The 21509-nt window shown below is 40.7% G+C and overlaps 1 protein-coding gene across 1 annotated transcript; it reads right to left on the bottom strand.

Annotated features, from left to right (window-relative positions):
- Positions 1-3522: 3522 nt before the first annotated feature.
- On the bottom strand, positions 3523-4473 carry LOC149207885 (uncharacterized). The gene is made up of 2 exons (XM_089398168.1): positions 4391-4473; positions 3523-4036 (listed from the first exon to the last, which is right to left on the bottom strand). The coding sequence occupies exons 1-2, from the start codon at positions 4471-4473 to the stop codon at positions 3523-3525; spliced, it is 597 nt and encodes a 198-aa protein (XP_089254294.1).
- Between the last annotated feature and the right edge of the window lie 17036 nt (positions 4474-21509).

Genomic DNA, 21509 nt, shown 5'->3' on the forward strand with positions numbered 1-21509 from the left:
CACTTGGAACTCATTGAAACTTCATTTTGACCTATTTGAAAATAGTGATCTTTTTTGTTTCCCTGACACCTTTCTCTAACATTCCCTAGCATGTGTTCATACCACACCCTGGCACTTGGCACATCTTGGCAAGCCTTAGCACTTGGCATGTCTTGGCATGCCTAACATGCCTTAGAACTATCTATCATGTGATAGTACTTCCTAGCATTCCATGGCACATATCGGAACTCCGTAGCTGTCATGCCCTCATAGATAACCTTACTTTTTTTGTAGCTTGGGAACCCAACCAAGGCATTGGAAAAATAGTGTTGTGCCCAACCCAAAGTCTCCCTTTGTTTGAAACTAATTTCTCTAGCCCCTTATCATAACCATAGGCTTGCCTCATGCAAGTCCTATTATGAACATCTCCTAGCACACTTCGTCCTTGGGACACCTAGAATTCACTGACACTCCTTGGCACACACTCTTATTCGTTCATTTCCATGCATTTTGACCTAGTTCTCCCTTGTGATTCCCTGACACTCCCTAACACTCCTTAGTATGCATTGACACTATTTGGCATGTGTTATCATTCCTTTTCATTCCTTCGCATGCCCTGGCACTCCTTATCTATCATGCCCTCACAACTACCCTTGCTTTTTTGGGGACTTGGGAACACAACCAAGTCCTTCCTCGACTACAAGAACTTGACCAAGTTACAGATACTACAACTATACTATGCCTTGCTCACCTAAGAACTGAATATAACTCATCTTAGTCTACTCATGTACAATTTCAACTTATCCCACTTAACAAGTTACAATTTCAAAGTCAAGGATCACGTCCAACCATGGCCATAAAACAACTAAGAAACATAATTTACATCTTGACATGCCATAACACCTTGCACGTCTAACAATCCCTTGGAACTATGTGGCATGTGTTAACACCCCCTGCATTCCTTGGCATGATTTGGCACTCACTAGCACACCCTACCACTCCCTGACATGCCCTATAAAGTACAATCCCTCTTCTCCCAAGGTGAAAGAGAATGGTTTTGTCCCGATGGTGGCAAATCCTCTTGTCCTTTCTGCAACTATCTCAACTGGCCCTACTATCATGAAGACTCTAGCTCTAGACCTCACTATGATTGTTTCTATCATCGTTGACGGGGCTTCCATAGAGCATAGATTTTATCAACCACAACTCCACTTAGCCACTACTCGACGATGCCGCCCTCAGGTACTCTCTCTTCATTTGTTTCTTTATCTTCTATTGTTAGTTGCATTTTTGATTTGGGGAAAGATTGGAATACAACAAACATGCACTCCCTGTATATATGTTATTGAAAGAAATTATAAGTTTGTGTGGCTAGGGTCATGTGGTAGATATCAACTTCTTCAATGAGTCCTAGAAGTCACATTCCTTGGGTAGGTGACTTCAAGAACAAACTGAATCTGCTTTCCATTGCAGTAATAATTGGGCATGGTTAGCTTGATAGGAAAAAAGGTATTGTAGGAAAGTATTATGCAGTTTTTATAGCATGATTAGATCCATAAATCAAATTCCATTTCTACATGTTGATGTAGAACTTTGATGGTGATGATAAAAAAGTCTTGAAGTCAAAACATAAAAAGTCTATTGAGCTTAGATAACCCAATATGGGAGTGCCATCATTTTGATAAAGTTCATGATTCTAACAAATAAAATGCAACATTTTTTGATAAATTCTTTCGGATTAATCACATCATGAGTTTTTGGTTGACGTTTTGAACCATCTAATGTGGTTCATCATCAGGACAAAGGTGAAAAAATCAGTCAGTCAGAATGTTTAAATAGCAAGGATGCATATGTTCCAGAGTTAACCATTAGGAAATAGCTGTTATGAATTAGTCCTTAAAAAAATAGTTGAATAAATTTATTATTATTTTGTTATGTTTTATTTTAATTTATTAATATTTTTAATTAAAATAATATTGAATTCAAAATTAGTTAGATTAATTTAATAATATAATAAGAATTGAATATTTGTAAATATATAATTAAAAATAAGTTTAATATGGTTTATTGATTTCAACAATTATATTTAAAAATTATTATATTAAAAGATTGGATAATATTTTAATAGGGAGGTCAAAGAGGATATAAATTGCAATATAAAAATAAAAATAATCAATTATTAATTATTATATATATTACAAGAAAAAAAAAATTATGAAAAGAGGGCGGGGATCCAACTTCTACTTAACTTCCAACCATCGTCCCTGTTAAGATTAATATAACAATTTTCAATTTCAATGGCGTCTCGAAGCTTCCTATGATGGAAGTGATCAATCTTGGCAATGACCCAGGAATCCTCAATGCAAACATGGTGATTGGATTTCACTACATGTTCAGCTAAAGCCGAGGAATGAGAGTGGTTGTGCTTAATATTTGTTGCATGTTCTTGGATTCTCTGGTTAATGGAGCGACCAGTTTCCCCAATGTAGGGAATCCCACAGGAACATGGGATGGAGTAGACCCCTTTCATGTCTTTAGGGTTTACAAGGTCTTTGACGGATCTAAGAGAATTTCTAATGGTATTAAGGGGTTTGAAGGTAGCAGAAACTTTGTTCTTTTTGAGGATATGAGAAATCTTATTGGTGGTCCCTTGAATAAAAGGAAGTTGAACATTGGAGATTGTACCATCATGAGAAGGTTTAATCCTTGATTCTTTACTAGCCCTTAGAAAAGCTTTGAGGCCTTGCTGCCTGCTATAGCTATTATTTTCAAAAACTTTCAGAAGATGATATTTTTCCTCTTCTAAGTGATTCTCATAAGAAATTCTTAGAGCACGGGTCGCAAGGGTGTTGAGAACCCCGAGTTTTTGTGCTGGAAAATGATGAGAACTGGCATGAAGATATTGTTCTATGTGCATTTTCTTGTGAAAAACCTAATGAGAGACAGTACCATCATCCATTCTAGAGAGGAGAATATCAAGAAAAGGGAGACATCCATCTACCTCAATTTCCATCGTGAATTTGATGGAGTCAGATTGGGAATTAAGATGGTTGAGAAACAAATTTAATTTTTCACGACCATGGGGCCACACGATATTAGTATCGTCAACAAACCTCTTCCATCGCTTGGGGTGGAGTGGAGTAGAGGCTAAAGCTTTGCTCTCAAAATCTTCCATGAACAAGTTGGCAACTATAGGGGAAAGAGGAGAACCCATCGCAACCCCACAAGTTTGTTCATAGAACTCACCCTGGAAGCTGAAAAATGTAGAGGTAAGGCATAGACCAACCAATTTGGTTGTGTTCTCATCAGTAACATGATTAATGACATCGATGGCTTCTTGAATAGGGATATTAGTATAAAGGGAAACAACATCAAAGCTTACTAACAAATCCCCAGGCTCTAGCCTTATATCTTTCAACTCTTTAACAAAGGAAGCAGAGTCTTTAACAAAGGAATCGGTGTGACCAACAAGAGGTTTGAGTTTTTGAGCTAGGAATTTAGCAAGAAGATAAGTGGGCCCACCTATTATGTTAACAATAGGTCTCAGGGGATCCCATCTTTATGAATCTTCGAAAGGCCATAAATTCTGGGGGTGAGAGGGTTGCTTTCAATAAGCTTTTTGCTGAGATGATTAAGAGCATTATTAGATTTTATGGCAAAAGCAACTTCTTTAGAAACTTTCTTAATAGGATTCTTATTAAGCTTAATGTAACTACCACTGTTATAGAGATGGTCATTCATTTTGTTAACATAATCGACTTTATCTAAAATAACAATGGCCCCACCTTTATCCGCTCTTAGGATAACAATGTCAGGGTTATCCCTTAGGGATTTTAGGGCAAGAAACTCATTTTTTCTAATGTTGCTTTTAGGGGGCTTTGCCTTCCTAAGAAAAATTGCACAGTCTTGCCTAATAAGCTCCTTAACATTGTCAGGAAGGTCTCTAATTCCATATTCAATGTTACAAATAATGTCCTCAAATGGAATCTTTTTAGGAGCAAGGGCGAAATTGAGCCCTTTATTCAAGAGGCGAAAAACAAATGGATCCAAAATTACACTAGAAAGGTTAATAACAATTTTAAAATTCTCTTTAAGAATTATTATTATTATTATTAAAAAGAGTATTATTATAAGAGTTACAAACTTTTGGTTTTTTCTTTTATTTATTGACTCTTTCAATAAAGTAGCAGAGTATTGATTTCTCTGTTGAGTTGGTTCGGACAGAGTTCCGGCGAAAGTTCGAAAAGGGTTAGGGTTCTGCAGTAACCTGTACCTCACCTGCACCTACTTGCATAATATCCATTATGACCCAGCTACCGACACTGTGGCGGTCACCGTAACACGATTCGGCTCTCCATAATGGCTTTGTAAAACCCCTACCCCATGACTTATTCACTGCATTATAGGTTACCGGCCTTCTACCCGACCTAGCATCACTGCGACGGTTACGATTGTCTCGGAGGCAGCTGGTGGAGGTTTCCTCAGAACAGCCATGGAGTTGGATATCGTAGACTATTCAGAGGATCCATTGGAAGGTGTCAACATCTGGCCAACTCCGCACTCCACCTCAGAAGATATGCTCCCATTCTACTGTGATCTAACGACCACCATCGCTGGCCTGCCCTCGATCTCGGGACCCTCCAGTTCTACGGTGACCTTCTCCGAGCCCCCTCCAGTCTGGCCAGTACCCTCCTCCCTTCCCCAGTCTCCATCCGCATACAACTTCGCGACCGGCTATATTAGCCCTAACCCTACGGCTGAACCCTCGCATTACCCTCCTCCCCCTCCGTCAACCGACTCCCTTAATCTCCCTCCCGGAAACCCTTTGAACCTGGCACTAGGGAATCCTCAAGTGACTATATCATCTACTCCTCCATCGGGCAACTATGCTGCTGTTCCACCACTCTCGGAAGCTATTCCCGCGGGTGCACAACCAAGCCCTGAAAAACCTCCTCCGCCCGAGGATCGGCCAGACTTCTCTGAAGTTGTAGCAATGCCAAGCAAAAAATGCAAGTGCTTCAAGTCCAAAGTCGAAGACGTCATAATCAGGCTTGGGGAAGATATCCAGTGGGGTGACTCCATGGACATGGCGGACTGCGTTCTAGTTGGAAGGATCAGAGGCAGAAGCTACACAGTGGCTCGTTTGAAGCTTTGGACCTCAGAGGTATGGGGGCAACACCTGGCCAATTTACCTTTTGTACAAACTTTTGTTAGAGGTTGGTTCACTCTAAGGTTTGCCAGAGCCGAGCACACGAATTGGGTCCTGTCCTCCTTCTGGAATTTCGAACAAGCCCTTGTCCTTCTATGCCGCTGGAACCCTCTATTTGACCTGGAAAAATAACAGACAGGAGTCAGGCCAATATGGGTTTGGCTTCCAGGGCTGCCCCTCCAATTCTGGTCGGAGGACATATTTTGGCGCATCGGTAATACCTTGGGCACTTACCTTGAGCACAATAGATCTTACTTATCTACTGGAATGATGGCATATGCCAAGGTATTGGTACATCTGGATACGAGGGGGGGTCTTCAGGAACACATTACATTACAGTGGAGAACTTTCTCTCGGCATCAAATTTTGGATTACGAAGGGGTCTCGTTCCACTGCAAAAGATGTCATAAGGTGGGACATCTCTTCAAGGATTGCCCTCTTAAAAGTAAGGTGTGAGATGGAGAAAAGGATAAAGTCACAACGGAAAAGAGCTCTCATACACAAGGAAGTCCCCCCTTGGCTGAAGAGGCAGTGAATCACTCGGCACAAGCTATTGCAGAGAAAGAACCCTCAAAGGAAATCAGGAAGAAGCATGGGAAAGCACCATATGGGCCACCCTCTCCTCCTCTGACCAGAGCAAGGGCAGCTGCGGAGGCTGCATTCACCACGGGCATGGTAGAATCATCTTCCTCCTCTGCTTTTACTATTTTCTCATCTTGTTGCATTGCATCAAATATTGTTCAGACCTCTACCCCCTGCACTACACCTCTCATTACCTTGGCATGCCCCCTTAAGCCCTCTTCCCCCTCCATCTCATGCACTTCGCCTTCATTTCCAGAGGATCCCCCAGCCATCCCTTCCATCCCTATATATGACCCTCCATCTTCCATATACCCTTTTCGATCCTGTATCTGATCTCAGGCACCTGATTCCTTTGGCATTGGTTTGATCTCCTCCACCCCCCCAGAAGCAACCTCGAGGCCGACCTTCCTCCTTATTAAAAGTCATTCTACAAGCTAGGGAAGAGATAGCATCTGGCAGACAACATTCCATTTATTGGGTTCTTAGAGCAGTGAATACCCTTGTGCACCCCTGATCTGGATTTAAACAGGAACGCAACAAATTATAGAGATAACCATAAACACAGAGATGCAGTGGAAATAATACTTCATTTCATTAATGTAAAATACTGAAATATGCTTACAAACAGAAATGGAAATAAACCAGCTAGGGCGATGGTAGCTTATCTCTGAGAAGAGATGTGCCGACTACATGCCTCTGAACTGCCTTACAATGAGGCTCAAGGGCCTTTTTATTATTGAAAAATAAGAGCAAACCCTAAACAACCAAAACCCTAACCCGAGGAGATGTAACACCAAGAGTTTATGGGCCCCGTTGGGGTGAGTTGGATAGCCAACTTCCCGGGGTCGTGACTTGGTCATATTATCTCTGTTTGACGCGCATGATAACCCGTTGGAAAGATCTCTCCAAGGACTACGAAAAAAATATGATTTTAGGTGAAAATAGTTGGTGATATATTTCCAAAAAATGTTGTTTAGGCCTCAAAATGGCTCCAGAAGTTTAGGACCCGAAAAACTGCTAAAATTAGTAAATTGTGCTATAATTAAGGAAACTAAAAAAATGAAAGAAGTAATGGTGGGGGTCCAAGTGGAATTGGCAGGTGGCCACCAATATCAACTTGGATCATTCCTCCCCCCCTTAGGAAGCAATGGCCCCCATTGCGTTGAGTTCCTCCATGAGATGAGGAAACTTCTGCTGAACTTGGTCCCTGGTGAGCCACTTGCCTTGGTGAAGGAGTTGGCCTGCTTTGACAACTCGATACAATTGGATATTCTTCTGGCGAGTGTGCTTGATCTGTGTGTCCATGGTTTGATCAGTTGCAGCTTGTTCCATGCAATCTGGATTTAACTCTGTGGGTGTGAGTTGTTCTGCAACGTCGGATGTGTCTAGTAATGGTGGAAAGTATGGCCGAAGGTGGTCCACATTAAACATTGGGTGCAGGCTAAGAAATGGGGGAATGCTGAGCTCAAATGCATTGTCTCCCATAGCCTTGGTAATGGTGTAAGGACCATATCGGAGTGGTCTGAGTTTCCAATAGGCTTCGGTAAGGCGTTCCTTTTGCAAATGCAACCAGACTTTGTCACCCACCTGAAACTTGTGTGGCACCCGATGTTGATCATGTCGCTACTTGTACTTGCCATTTGATTTCTCCAGAATTTCATGGACCTGCTGGCGAATATGTTGGATGTGCTCAATGAATTTGTTTGCATTATTTGTTTCGAACTGGACATGAGCCGAATTTGCGTGAGTAGCTGCAAATGGCATGGCCACATCAATGGCACATAGTGGCTGGAATTCCAAGCCCACCTGAAAAGGGTTGTGGCCAGTCGAGCTATGGAGAGCCTAGTTGTAGTTGTGCTGAACATAGGGGAGGCTCTCATCCCATGTGCATGGATGCTTTGAGTTGTACATGCACAGAATGTGTACAATCATCATGTTGACAACCTCTGTCTGGCCATCAGTTTGAGGATGGAAGGCTATGGACTTAGTGAGTTTGGTGTCCAGCATCGACCAGAGACTGGACCAAAATGTAATGAGGAACCTGTTGTCCCAATCTGAGATGATAGACTGTGGGATCCCAAAGCATACCCACACTCGTTCAAAGAAGAGTTTAGTAATTGCTTCAGTTGTGATATTCTTGCAGATCGCCATAATGACCATCTTCAACAACCTGTCAACGACCACAAAAACACAGTCGTTTCCATGCTTAGTGGAAGGAAGGCCTGACATGTAATCCATGGAGATGGATTCCCGAGGTCGACTAGGGGTAGGCAGTGGGGTATAAAGGCCATGCTTCTTGTTGGTCGGTTTGGCAATGACACAAGAAATGCATGGTCTGATGTACTTCCCAAAATCCTATCGAAGATTCAGCCAATAGAAATACTTATGTAGTACTGCCACCGTTTTCTTGACCACGAAACGCCCAACAACCCGACTGTAGTGTGTTTCCCATATCATCTTGGCATGGTCTCTTGAAGGAACACAAAGGTGACCCAGGTGGCATAACAGGGCATCCTGGAGGTGGAAATCTGGAACATGCTGATCCTCCAAGAGTGTCTAGTATGTGTGGCTGAATTCTGGGTCACTTTTGTAGAGAATTGGCCAATCAGAAGTCTCGTGCCCACAGGAGTTGAGCACGATGGTTAATGTGATGATCGGTGGTCGACTGAGGCAATCTGCAACATTATTGGTGTTGTCCTTCTTATACTTGATATTCAAATGGAACTATTGCAGGTATGTGGACCACTTCTGATGGCGATCATTCTGCAATTTCCCTTCCGTCTGTATGAACTGCAGGGGTCGGTGGTTTGTGTGGATGACTATTTCCTTCGCCAAAATGTAATGCTTCCATTGTCGGCAGGCCTGCACAATGGAATACATATCTTTTTCATAAGTGGGATACCTTCGGACTGTATCTGAAAGTGTCTCACTGTGATATGCCACTAGATGCCCGTGTTAAGTAAGGAATGCCCCAATAGCATAGTTAGAGGCATATGTCTCGACCTCAAATGGTTGTTGCAAGTCTGGTAATGCGAGCACTGGTGCCGAGTAAAGGTGATCTTTCAACTCTGTGAATGCCTTGTATTGAGATTCAGACCAAAATAATTTTTCTTTTGCTCCTCCCTTGGTGACTTGGCTCAAGGGCCAAGTGATATGAGAAAATCCCAACATGAACTTGCAGTAGAAGTTTGCAAGACCTAGAAAGCTGCAAAGCTCTGTCAGAGTGGTTGGAGATGGCCAATCCCGAATGACTTGGATCTTGGTTGGATCCACATGCACCCCGTGTTCATCAATAATGTATCCCAGATACTGAAACTAGGTCATGCCAAAAGTGCATTTCTCCAAATTGGCATATAACTTGTGTTGTTGCAGTGTTTGGAGAAACTGTTGGATGTGGTGGAGGTGCTCTTCCCAACTCTGGCTGAAGATCAGGATGTCATCCAAGTATACCACTACAAATGAGTTGGTTAATAGCCGCAAGATATCATCCATTAGCCTCATGAAGGTTGCAGGAGCATTCTTCAATCTGAAAGGCATAACCAACCATTCAAAAAGGCCCTCCTTGGCTTTGAAGGCAATCTTCCACACATCGGAGGGTTCGATTGGTACCTGGTGATATCCTGACTTCAAATCGATCTTGATGAAATATTTGTCCCCTTCATTTGGTCCAAGAGGTCATCAATTTGTGGGATCGGGTACCTATTATGGACAATGATCTTGTTCAGCGCCTCATAGTCAATACAGAGTCTCCAAGTCCCATCCTTCTTCTGTACCAACACAATCGGGCTCCTACAGGGCGATGAACTCAGACTGATGTGACCTTTCTGCAACAGCTCCTGAATCTACCTCTTTATTTCATCATTCTCCACAACGGAGCGCCGATAGATTGGTCCAATGGGCAGCAGTGCACCTGGAATCAGATCGATGGAGTGCTTGACTTGACAATGCAGAGGAACCCCTATGGGGGAGGTAAAGATGTCCTCGTACTCCTCCATGACCTTGTCCATTTGTAGTTGTCATGCGAAGGGGCTCTTTCTGGAGGAAGTGGCCACCGTCTTCTTCTTTCCTTGAGGGCGTATCATCGGGAAAAAAAAATTCATGGTTTTGGAAATGAGCTTACTACATTTTTTTCAGTAACCAAAGATATGGCGGTAGGCGGTGCTACCCTCGGTATCCTGTACAACTTATTTCCCAAAGTAACAATAACAGCATGGGGCCTTGATTCATACACAGCATGTCGCTTCCATAAGTATGGTTTTCCTAATAATACATCACAAACTTCAAGGGGAGTAATGTCACACAATACCTCATCCGTGAAGGGCTTCACGTCGTATGGAAGGCGACACTGCTGGCTCACATGAAGATCCCGTCCTTAGTGAAGCCACCCGATAGTGTACGGTTGTGGTCGGTAAGCCTAGCCTTTTCACGACCTCTGCTGAAATGAGGTTCTTTTGGCTCTTGCTGTTGAAAATGAAGTGTAGTGGGGAGCCCTTTACCCACATCTGGGAGAGGAAGAGACGCTCCTCCTCCTCAGGATCTTCAAGTTCCTCCTTTTGAAACTTCGTGGTGGCAACAGTGGCGTTCGGCTTCGCATCGATAATATGATTCTCTTTGTCATTCCCTTTGTCGGTTCTAACTCAGAGTCGAAACATGCATCTGATTCTGAAACCTTTAGCTCAGCCACCAGTGACTGCTTGGCCCGACACTCACTTGTGTTGTGAGTGGAGCACTTATGGAACTCACACCACTTTCCCGTGTCCTTTTTCGGCTTCACGGCATTGTTCTTTGCTTGTAGCTTTGGCGGGTTGTATTGGGCTGACCTGGCTTGGCTTTGTCCTTTGTTTTTAGGTTTGGGGGCACCTTTCCCTTGCTTCAGCTTCATAGATCCAAAGTCTCGCTTCTTCTGTTTAAACTCTTGCTCGACCTTGATGGCATATCGGTATGGCATGCCGAGCGAGGAGATGTTCAGGAATTCCATTTCTTCCTGGATGTACTTATGCAGGCATCTGTGGTATTTGAGTATCAAATGCTGCTTCGAATCCTTGATACCTAACTTTGTGCAAAGGGTATGGAAAATATTAGTAAACTCTGGCACGTCTTGGTCCCTTCCCTACCGCAGCGTGGTCCACTTTATGTATTGATCCTCATAGCTTCCGACAGGGTAGTACTGCTCCTTGATTGTGTCCCAGAATGAATTCCAAGTGGGTGTGGTTGAAAATAGTGAGCCTGTACTTTCATCCTTTTGCTCGCAGTAGGTTTCCCACTAGTCCTTGACATGGGGGGCTGCTTTGAGAAGAGCGAAAATAATCTTTTCCCAACTGGAAAAATCATGAACAGAAAAATAACCATCTAGCATATTTAACCATATATCGATGACATCTGTGTCTATTTGACCCTCGAATATGGGTATTTGAAAATTAACTTGTACCTTAAACAGTGTGGCGTTTCCAAAGTAGGTGTTGGAAGTCAATGCGTCGCCGCTGGGTAGCCACTGAAGGATCTGGACAAAGTTGTCCATCATCGCATTCCTTTGTCGGTTGAGGGCTTCTTTGAACAAGATTTTGATAGGATCTCTTGCCCCCTCATCTTTCCTTTCATTCGCCATGGGAGGTTATCGAGATTTGTGAGGCTAGTCTTGCAAAGGTTCGACCAGTGCAAGCCCTAACTCCTTGTATCCCAACCTCGTTGGGGACATGCAAAGAAAAACAGAGAAAAAAGCAGACCACTCTGATACCACTGATCCGGATTTAAATAGGAATGCAACAAATTACATAAATAACCATAAACACAGAGATGCAGCGGAAATAATACTTCATTTCATTAATGTAAAATACTGAAATATGCTTACAAACAGAAATGGAAATAAACCAGCTAGGGTGATGGTAGCTTATCTCTAAGAAGAGATGTGGCGGCTACATGCCTTTGAATTGCCTTACAATGAGGCTCAAGGGCCTTTTTATTATTGAACAATAAGAGAAAACCCTAAACAACCAAAACCCTAACTCGAGGAGATGTAACACCAAGAGTTTATGGGCCCCGTTGGGGTGAGTTGGACAGCCAACTTCTCGGGGTCGTGACTTGGTCATATTATCTCTGTTTGACGCGCATGATAACCCATTGGAAAGATCTCTCCAAGGACTACGACGGAAAAGACGATTTCAGGAAATAAATAGTTGGGCAGTATATTTCCAAAAAAACATCGTTTAGGGCCTCAAAATGGCTCCGGAAGTTTAGGACTCAAAAAAACTGCTAAAAATAGTAAACTGTGCTACAATTAAGGAAATTGAAAAACTGAAAGAAGCAATGGTGGGGGTCCAAGTGGAATTGGCGGGTGGCCACCAATATCCACCTGGATCAACCCCCCTCCATGAAGATGATATGCTTCAACTGTCGAGGGTTGGCTAGCCCTAGGAAAAAACTAGCCCTGCGAAGATTGCTCAACTCTGAGTTGATTGATGTCCTCTTTCTACAAGAAACCCTGGGTTAGGCTTGTGTTATCACACACCTGCTCGAATCTTGGCTTCCTGGGTGGACTTTTCACTCTCTAGATGCAAATGGCTGCTCAGGGGGTTTGGCCCTGGGGATAAACTCCCGCTCCATCATAATCTGTAACATATGGGGAAGAACAGGGCACATTGGGGTGGACATCTACTCTTCTGAGCTTGAAACAGAGCTCAGGATCATTAATATTTATGGTCCCTATCATAATAGGGAAGCATATTGGAACAGGCTGCTAAACTCACACATACTACAATAGGAAAAGCTCATTCTGGGGGGGACCTAAATTTTTCCATTGGTTTTGTGGAATCATGGGGGCATAATGCTCAAAGGGACAATCTCTCGGATTTCTTTGAGAACACCCTGGAGGATCATAACCTTATTGATATCCCTTCATCCAAAATCCAACCTACTTGGAGGAACAACAGAACAGGAGAGGACAGCCTATCCAGGAGGCTCGATCGGTTCCTCATTAAGGAGTGCCTGCTGAACATGGGACATAGAATTAGATAGTGGGTTGGTTCAGGGGGCATATCGGATCATAGGCCGATATACCTGGAAATCAGTGGAGGAATGAACAAACCTAGAGCCCCCTTCAAATTCAACTCTGCCTGGCTAAGAGATGCAGACTACATCAGGCTAGTTACTGAATTTTGGAAGACCCACCCCCCAGAAGCCAGAGGGAACATCTCAGAAGGATTTGCTCACAACCTGAGAGAAGTGAAGAATATTTCCAAAATATGGGCGCACAAGAAGCGAACCCTGGAGGACCTTATCCTCAAGGCTACTGAAGAAGAAATAGAGGTCTTCGAGAATGAACATGGAGGGATCTACTCCTCCCTAGAACACAAGGAAAATATTACATCCCTACTGGCCAAAAGGAGTCAGATACTTAAGGATTGAGAGTAAAGTTGGTGACTAAGAAGCAGAGCCATATGGCTTATGGAGGGGGATGACAATACTAAATTCTACCACAAATTTGTGAACGGGCACAAGGCTATCAATACAATTTGGCAGCTAACAGATGAGCAGGGAGAAACAGTGAACACCTTTCCAAGATTAGTTGCCCTGGCTACATCTCACTTCAAGCATATTTACAAGGCCCCTCAAACTGCTACTCTAGCAGAAGTCATGCAAACAGCTCAATTGTTTCCCAGGTTTTTCGATCAGGATGATGCATTTGAACTGACAAAGGAATTCACTTTGGGAGAGCTTGAAGCCACCTTAAAATGGTTCAAACAAGACAAAATCCCAGGCCTGGATGGATGGAATGTGGAATTCTACATGGCATTTTTTGATATTCTCGGAGGGGACCTCTTAAAAGTTATAGAGGACTACAGAACCAATGGAAATATGTATGAGGCCTACAACTCAACCTTCATCGCACTCATCCCCAAAACTGACAATCCCACCTCCTTTAATGACTTCCGACCCATCTCCTTGTGAAATTGTATATATAAGATCATATCCAAGATCATAGCCAATCACCTCCAGCCGATCTTGTCCAACCACATCTCAGCGGAACAATTCGCCTTCTTGCAAGACAGACAAATCCATGAGGCTATCGGAACCACACAAGAAATCCTGCACTCCATCTAGACAAAGAAACTAAAAGGTATGGTCTTAAAAGTAGATCTCTCGAAAGCTTTTGACAGAGTAAATTGGCTCTACATTAGAATGCTTCTAACCCATCTAGGCTTTCCATTCGAGTTCATAAAATGGATAATGTGTTGCATTACTAATGTACCATTCAGTGTCCTTGTAAATGGGGCGGCATCACCTTTCTTTCACTCCGAGAGAGGTCTCAGGCAGGGATGCCCACTGTCACCGTTACTCTTTTTACTCATCATGGAGGGGCTCAGCAGAATCATAAAAGAGGAACATCGAAGGGGAAGGCTAAGAGGTATCAAGATCATAGATAGCTGCACCTTGACGCACTTACTCTTTGTAGACGATGTTCTGCTCTTCCTAAATGGGAGTATTGGTGACTTGACCTCTCTACAAAACACTTTCTTTGTTTTCCTATCGGCCACAGGCATGATTGTAAATAATGCAAAGTCTACCATAACGGCTACTGGGTGCTCCCCACATGAGATACAATATGCCTTGATCAGATTCCCTTACACCCTCTTGCAATTAGAGGAGGGACTAAAATATTTGGGCTATAGATTAAAGCCTCATGGATACAAAATCGTTGACTGGATATGGCTTATTACCAAGATGGAAAAACGACTCAACATATGGTACCACAAATACTTGTCACGAGCAGGCATGCTGATACTCATCAAAGTAGTTTTGGAGGCCACACCAGTGTATTGGATGTCGCTGGCATGGATACCAAGGGGTATCTTATCTAGAATAAAAATTTTGTTGTAGATTATTGTGGAAAGGGAAGATATTTTCATGGGCTAAATGAGAATCCCTTGCTCTTCCAAAGAAGTCGGGGGGTGAGGAATAAAAAGGTTAGAAAATTTCTCTACTACATTGGTAGCCAAACTAGGATGGCAAATAATCACCTCGCACAGTTTGTGGACAAAGGTGGCCATATCTAAATACATTGCTCCACAAAGTCTCATGGATTGGCTCTGTCAACCCCAGTGGAATTATGTTGGCATATCAATCATATGGAAGGCAGTTTTGCAATCGATGTCTCTTATTTGGGATAGACTCACTTGGAGAATACATTCGGGAGCATCAGTTAGACTAGGGATAGACCCCTAGATCGGGTGTGGAAATGCTCATAGGCTCTCTGAGGAGCTAAAGACCCATCTCTCTGCCAGGGGTATCACTCATATCAGTCATATAGCAGACAAAGAACACTCTACTTTTGCGCAACAAGCCTGGAAATCTAGGCAGACACTTCAGATCCCACATCCATGGCAGCAACAATGGAAGGAATACACAAATGCTCTTACTGAATCGCACATCAGAATTCTGGAAGGAGAGGATGAGCTAATATGGGCTCCAGCAAAGCACGGGAGATACTCACCAAAAGAAGGCTATATAGTATTAATGGACTCTAAAAAGCCAGCATTATGTGAATCTTGGTGGAGTAGTATATGGAAGTTAAAATCGCCACCCAGAACGAGGCTCCTCATGTGGACAATTCTGAGGAACAAGATACCCACAGGAGAAAACTTAAGCAAAAGGTCTTTCCATGGACCCTTCTGGTGTTGTCTATGCAAATCCAGTAATGAAACTGTGGATCATCTCTTCCTCATGTGCCCAGCTGTAAAAGATCTATGGGGTTCTATCCACTCACACCTACCCTCTCTCACTCATTGGCAGGGCTCGACAGTTCGAGAGGCCTGGGGCTCTTGGTGGACTGTTGCCTCCCCGAAAAAAGCCAGAAATATCCTTGTTCTCACATGCTGGGCTATTTGGATTGCCCGCAATCGATACATTTTTCAGAACTCTCCCCCCCATTGGTCGACTATCATAGCCCGCATCCTATCAGATTACCAAATCATCCCCGAGGATGAAACAAATTCCACTCCCAGGCATATTATCCCTGAAAGCATAAATCACTCACATCCTTGGGCTTACTTTGATGGCTCAGCACAAGACATTGGCTGTGGGGGTGGTGCCATACTACACTTATTGGAATCTCATTTTTACAAGATACAAATGGGCCTGGGCAGGGGTACAAACAACTTTGCTGAACTTATCACGGCCAAATATACCATACAATTTGCACTGGAAAAACAATGCAGAAACTTGCAATTATATGGGGACTCAAAAATTGTGTGCAATTGGATAAACAAAACTGCAAATTGCAATGCATATTCTCTCAGACATATTATGGATGAGATTCATAGACTCATCAATATTTTTGACACTTGTTTTTCATCATATATACAGGGAACGAAACACAACTACCAATCTCTTATCCAAGGAAGCAGTGCACAGGCCTATAGGGACATGAATGATCCAAGAACAGAGGGATGGTACCTTCCATCAGTACTACCATAGACCTTATATAGACATTACAGATTAACTAGCTCTGAAGGAGCCTGTCTATACTTTTTTGTTTATATAATTTTTATTTATGCATAATGTTACCAGACATATATATGACAATTTAATACTCTCTGCGTGATGATTTATGAAGTTATAGTGACAGTGCAGTGTCTCCCTGCGTGGAGTACACCATATTTTAATTCTACAAACTTGATAGGTCTTATGCCTCACATAAAGCATGTGTTTTTGCATCTACAAAATGTAATTTTCTTTGATTAATGAATATTACGACTTTTCCAAAGGGAAAAAATAGTTACAAACTTTGCTTCTAGTATTGTTCTCATTCAAATTTTTTTATTAGTGAAATTGCTTTTATGAATATTATTTCCAATATTATATTGGTCGTTTATGATACCATTTCTTTTAAGATAAAACTTATTATTCTCATTATCAAGAATATCTTTAATAAATGAATTTTGAATCATTTTAATATTATCACCCTAATGAATGTCTTTAATATTTAAATTTTGAATCATTTTAATGTCATCATCAAAAAAAAATTCTCCCTATTTAAGTTTTGAATATCATTAACATCAAAGTTGTTATGTGAATTATTTACATTGAAATTAGAGTTATTAATGGGGAAGGAGAAACGACTTCAAGGGATGGTTGAATAGGAATGGGAGATACGGACGAGGAAGGATGGGTGAATGGGAGTGAAGACGGTCGAATAGGAGAGACGGAGACATCAATGGAAGTGTTGACTGGAAAATGGGAAGAGGAGGAACCGATGAGGGGCTTGTAGGAAATATCCGACAGAGAGCTCTTATTTTGATGACAACCAGGTTTCAATAAGACAGGGGAAGCGGTGAAATTAGCAGATAAAGTCACCGAGGAATAACCGTCAACAGATTGAGAGATGCCATTCTCATGAAGCGCAGAAGAACCGTGAACACTGGATTCACTACTGATAAATGATATCTCTTCCCTGTTGACAGATTCTCGAGGGCGAATTTCCGATCTCCCGTCAGAAGAATAAGAATTAAAGGATTCACATCCATGATGCTGATTACAATTAGAACTCCCAGCAGATGACCCCACAGCTGAAGACGCGAAAAATCGTTGGATAGAGGGCTTCTGGCTGCTGACCCAAGATTTAAGAGCGGAGATTTGGTCTCCGTTAATTTGGCTCATTGATGAACCGGAAGCTGATGAATTACTAGAGACAAGAGAAGAATCACCTTGTAGTCTCATAAATTTTGCAGCTTGCTTTTTCTTTGAAATTTCCTCTAAATGCAGAGCTTTCGAAGCGGTGCAACCATCAATCGCTCCCCATAAATTGCCAGAAATGCCGTTAGCTAAATCCAAGTGAAGGGATAATAACCTTCACGATAAAAAATCCAGATCCTTCCTCACTTTGTAGATCTTAGATTGAAGCAAAGATAAACTCGCTTTTAGAAATATATGCTTATTTTTGGACTTGTTACAGATGCATCCTTACAACGTTTCAGAACTGTAAGATCTGATTTTTTCTTTGAAACCTGCAAAGGAGCTCATTCAAATTGATGAACTTTTTCAGCGATTTCCCTTCCTTGTAGGGTTATAATGCTTGATTTTAGACTTTTGTGATCCATCCTAATTTTGATAAATTCTTTCGGATTAATCACATCATAGTTTTTGGTCAAACCATCTAATGTGGTTCATCATCACGACAAAGATGAAAAAATCAGCTAGTCAAAATGTTTAAATAGAAAGGATGCATCTGTTCACGAGTTAGCCTTTAGGAAATAGCTGTTATGAATTAACCATTAAAAAATTAATATTTTTAATTAAAATAATATTGAATTCAAAATTAGTTAGATTAATTTAATAATATAATAAGAATGAAATATTTGTAAATATATAGATAAAAATAAGTTTAATATGGTCATTATTAAAAATGAAAAATATTCAACAATTATATTTAAATATTATTATATTAAAAAATTGGATAATATTTTAATAGGGAGTTCAAAGAGGATATAAATTGCAATATAAAAATAAAAATAATTAATTATGAATTATAATATATATTACAAAAAAAAAATTTATGAAAAGAGGGCAGGGATCCAACTTCTACTTAACTTCCAACCATTGTCATTGTTAAGATTAATATAACATTTTTCAATTTCAATGGCTTCTCGAAGCTTTTTATGATGGGCGTGATCAATCTTGGTGATGACCCGGGAATCCTCGATGCAGACACGGTGATTGGATTTCACTGCATGTTCAGCGAATGCCAAAGAACGAGAGCGGTTGTGCTTAATATCTGTTGCATGTTCTTGGATTCTTTGGTTAATGGAGCAACCAATTTCCCCAATGTAGGGAATCTCACAGGAACATGGGATGGAGTAGACCCCTTTTATGTCTTTAGGGTTTACAGGGTCTTTGACGGATCTAAGAGAATTTCTAATGGTATTAAGGGGTTTGAAGGTAGCAGAAACTTCGTTTTTTTTGAGGATATGAGAAATCTTATCGATGGTTCCTTGAATAAAAGGAAGTTGGACGTTGGAGATTGTACCATGACGAAAAGGTTTAATCCTTGATTCTTTAATAGCCCTTAGAAAATTTTTTAGGCCTTGCTGCCTGCTATAGCTGTTATTTTCAAAAACTTTCTGAAGATGAGATTTTTCCTCTTCTAAGTGATTCTCATCAGAGATTCTTAGAGCACGGGTTGCAAGGGTGTTGAGAACCCTGAGTTTTTGTGCTGGAAAATGATGAGAATTAGCATGAAGATATTGTTCCTGTGTGCGTTTTCTTGCGAAAAACTTGGTGAGAGAGTACCATCATCCATTCTAGAGAGGAGAATATCAAGAAAAGGGAGACATCGATCTACCTCGATTTCCATCTTGAATTTGATGGAGTCGGATTGGAAATTAAGATGGTTGAGAAACTGATTTAATTTTTCACGACCATGGGACCACACGATATTAGTATCGTCAACAAACCTCTTCTATTGCTTGGGGCGGAGTGGAGTAGAGGCTAAAGCTTTGCTCTCAAAATCTTCCATGAATAAGTTGGCAACTTTATGGGAAAGAGTAGAACCCATTGCAACCCCACAAGTCTGTTCACATCCATGATGCTTATTACAATTAGAACTCCTAGAAGATGACCCCACAATTGAATTCTATGAATAGACTTGTGGGATTGCGATGGGTTCTCCTCTTTCCCCTATAGTTGCCAACTTGTTCATAGAAGATTTTGAGAGCAAATATTTAGCCTCTGATCCACTCTGCCCCAAGTGATGGAAGAGATTTGTTGACGATACTAATATCGTGTGGCCCCATGGCCATGAAAAAATAAATTAGTTTCTCAAACATCTTAATTCCCAATCTGACTCCATCAAATTCACGATGGAAATCGAGGTAGATGGATGTCTCCCTTTTCTTGATATTCTCCTCTCTAGAATGGATGATGGTATTGTCTCTCACCAGGTTTTTTGCAAGAAAACACACACAGAACAATATCTTCATGCCAGTTCTCATCATTTTCTAGCACAAAAACTCAGGGTTCTCAACACCCTTGCGACCCGTGCTCTAAGAATTTCTGATGAGAATCACTTAGAAGAGGAAAAATCTCATCTTCTGAAAGTTTTTGAAAATAACAGCTATAGCAGGCAGTAAGGCCTCAAATATTTTCTAAGGGCTATTAAAGAATCAAGCATTAAACCTTCTCGTGACAGTACAATCTCCAGTGTTCAACTTTCTTTTATTCAAGGGACCACCAATAAGATTTCTCATATCCTCAAAAAGAACAAAGTTTTTGCTACCTTCAAACCCCTTAATACCATTAGAAATTCTCTTAGATCTGTCAAACCCTAAACCCTAAAGACATGAAAGGGGTCTACTCCATCCCATGTTCCTGTGGGATTCCTTACATTGGGGAAACTGGTTGCTCTATTAACCAGAGAATCCAAGAACATGCAGCAGATATTAAGCACAACCGCTCTCATTCCTCGATTTTAGCTGAACATGCAGTGAAATCCAATCACCATGTCTGCATCGAGGATTCCTAGGTCATCGCCAAGATTGATCACTTCCATCATAGGAAGCTTTGAGAAGCCATTGAAATTGAAAAATGTTATATTAATCTTAATAGGGACGATGGTTGGAAGTTATGTAGAAGTTGGATCCCCGCCTTCTTTTCATAATTTTTTTTGTAATATATATAATAATTAATAATTGATTATTTTTATTTTTATATTGCAATTTATATCCTCTTTGACCTCCCTATTAAAATATTATCCAATCTTTTAATATAATAATATTTAAATATAATTGTTGAATATTATTCATTTTTAATAATAACCATACTAAACTTATTTATTTATATATTTACAAATATTCAATTCTTATTATATTATTAAATTAATCTAACTAATTTTGAATTCAATATTATTTTAATTAAAAATATTAATAAATTAAAATAAAACATAACAAAATAATAATAAATTTATTCAACTATTTTTTTAACGGCTAATTCATAACAACTATTTCCTAACGGCTAACTCTGGAACAAATGCATCCTTGCTATTTAAACATTCTGACTGACTGATTTTTTCACCTTTGTCCTGATGATGAACCACATTAGATGGTTCAAAACGTCGACCAAAAACTCATGATGTGATTAATCCGAAAGAATTTATCAAAATTAGTATGGATCACAAAAGTCTAAAATCAAGCAAAATGCAACATATGAATATCCAAGATGAATGTTGAATCCATAATTTGAAGATGTTTATGAAGACACGAAGTATATTCATGACCCTAGAGAAATATGTAGGGAAAATTATTTAGTCACATGTACCATTTTTTTGTTGATTATTGTAGCCTTGCAATGAAACATTTTTTGATATAAAGGGAATTCTTGGGTTTTATTGATATGACGTGTTATAGCTAAAAGAAAAATATAACAAGAGGTTGTATCTCCTCTAATTGTTCATTGATGAAAGGTTGTTTAATGAATGTGGTGTCATAAGTCCTTAGATTAGTAGGTATAGAGTGCAAGACCAATTTGGATGCATTCATTCTCTATAACATTTTCCTAGAGAAATAGTGGGAACATTATTTGGGTACATAAGTGTCTTGATAGATGGAAGTATGTTCATAAAATGCGTTATTATTCAATGCTTATCATTAGTTTGATGTTAGACCCTATAATATAATAAGTTCCTGATTATTTTTGTGGTCCCAATGTTTGGCCAAAATTTTTGATTGGTCTCCAATTCGTATGTTGTTTGAGA

This window comes from Pinus tabuliformis, chromosome 1_2 (assembly GCF_031772625.1).
Source record: "Pinus tabuliformis cultivar Carrire ecotype Pingquan chromosome 1_2, CPIR1, whole genome shotgun sequence".
In the NCBI taxonomy this organism is placed as follows: Eukaryota; Viridiplantae; Streptophyta; class Pinopsida; order Pinales; family Pinaceae; genus Pinus; species Pinus tabuliformis.

Excerpts from the sequence above, each read along its gene's own strand:
- LOC149207885 (XM_089398168.1), bottom strand. The coding sequence starts at position 4,473 with ATGGCTGTTCTGAGGAAACCTCCACCAGCTGCCTCCGAGACAATCGTA. Across the intron at positions 4,037-4,390 it reads CTAGGTCGGGTAGAAGGCCG|TGTAATTTTGGATCCATTTG; the intron begins GTAACCTATAAT and ends TAACCTTTCTAG.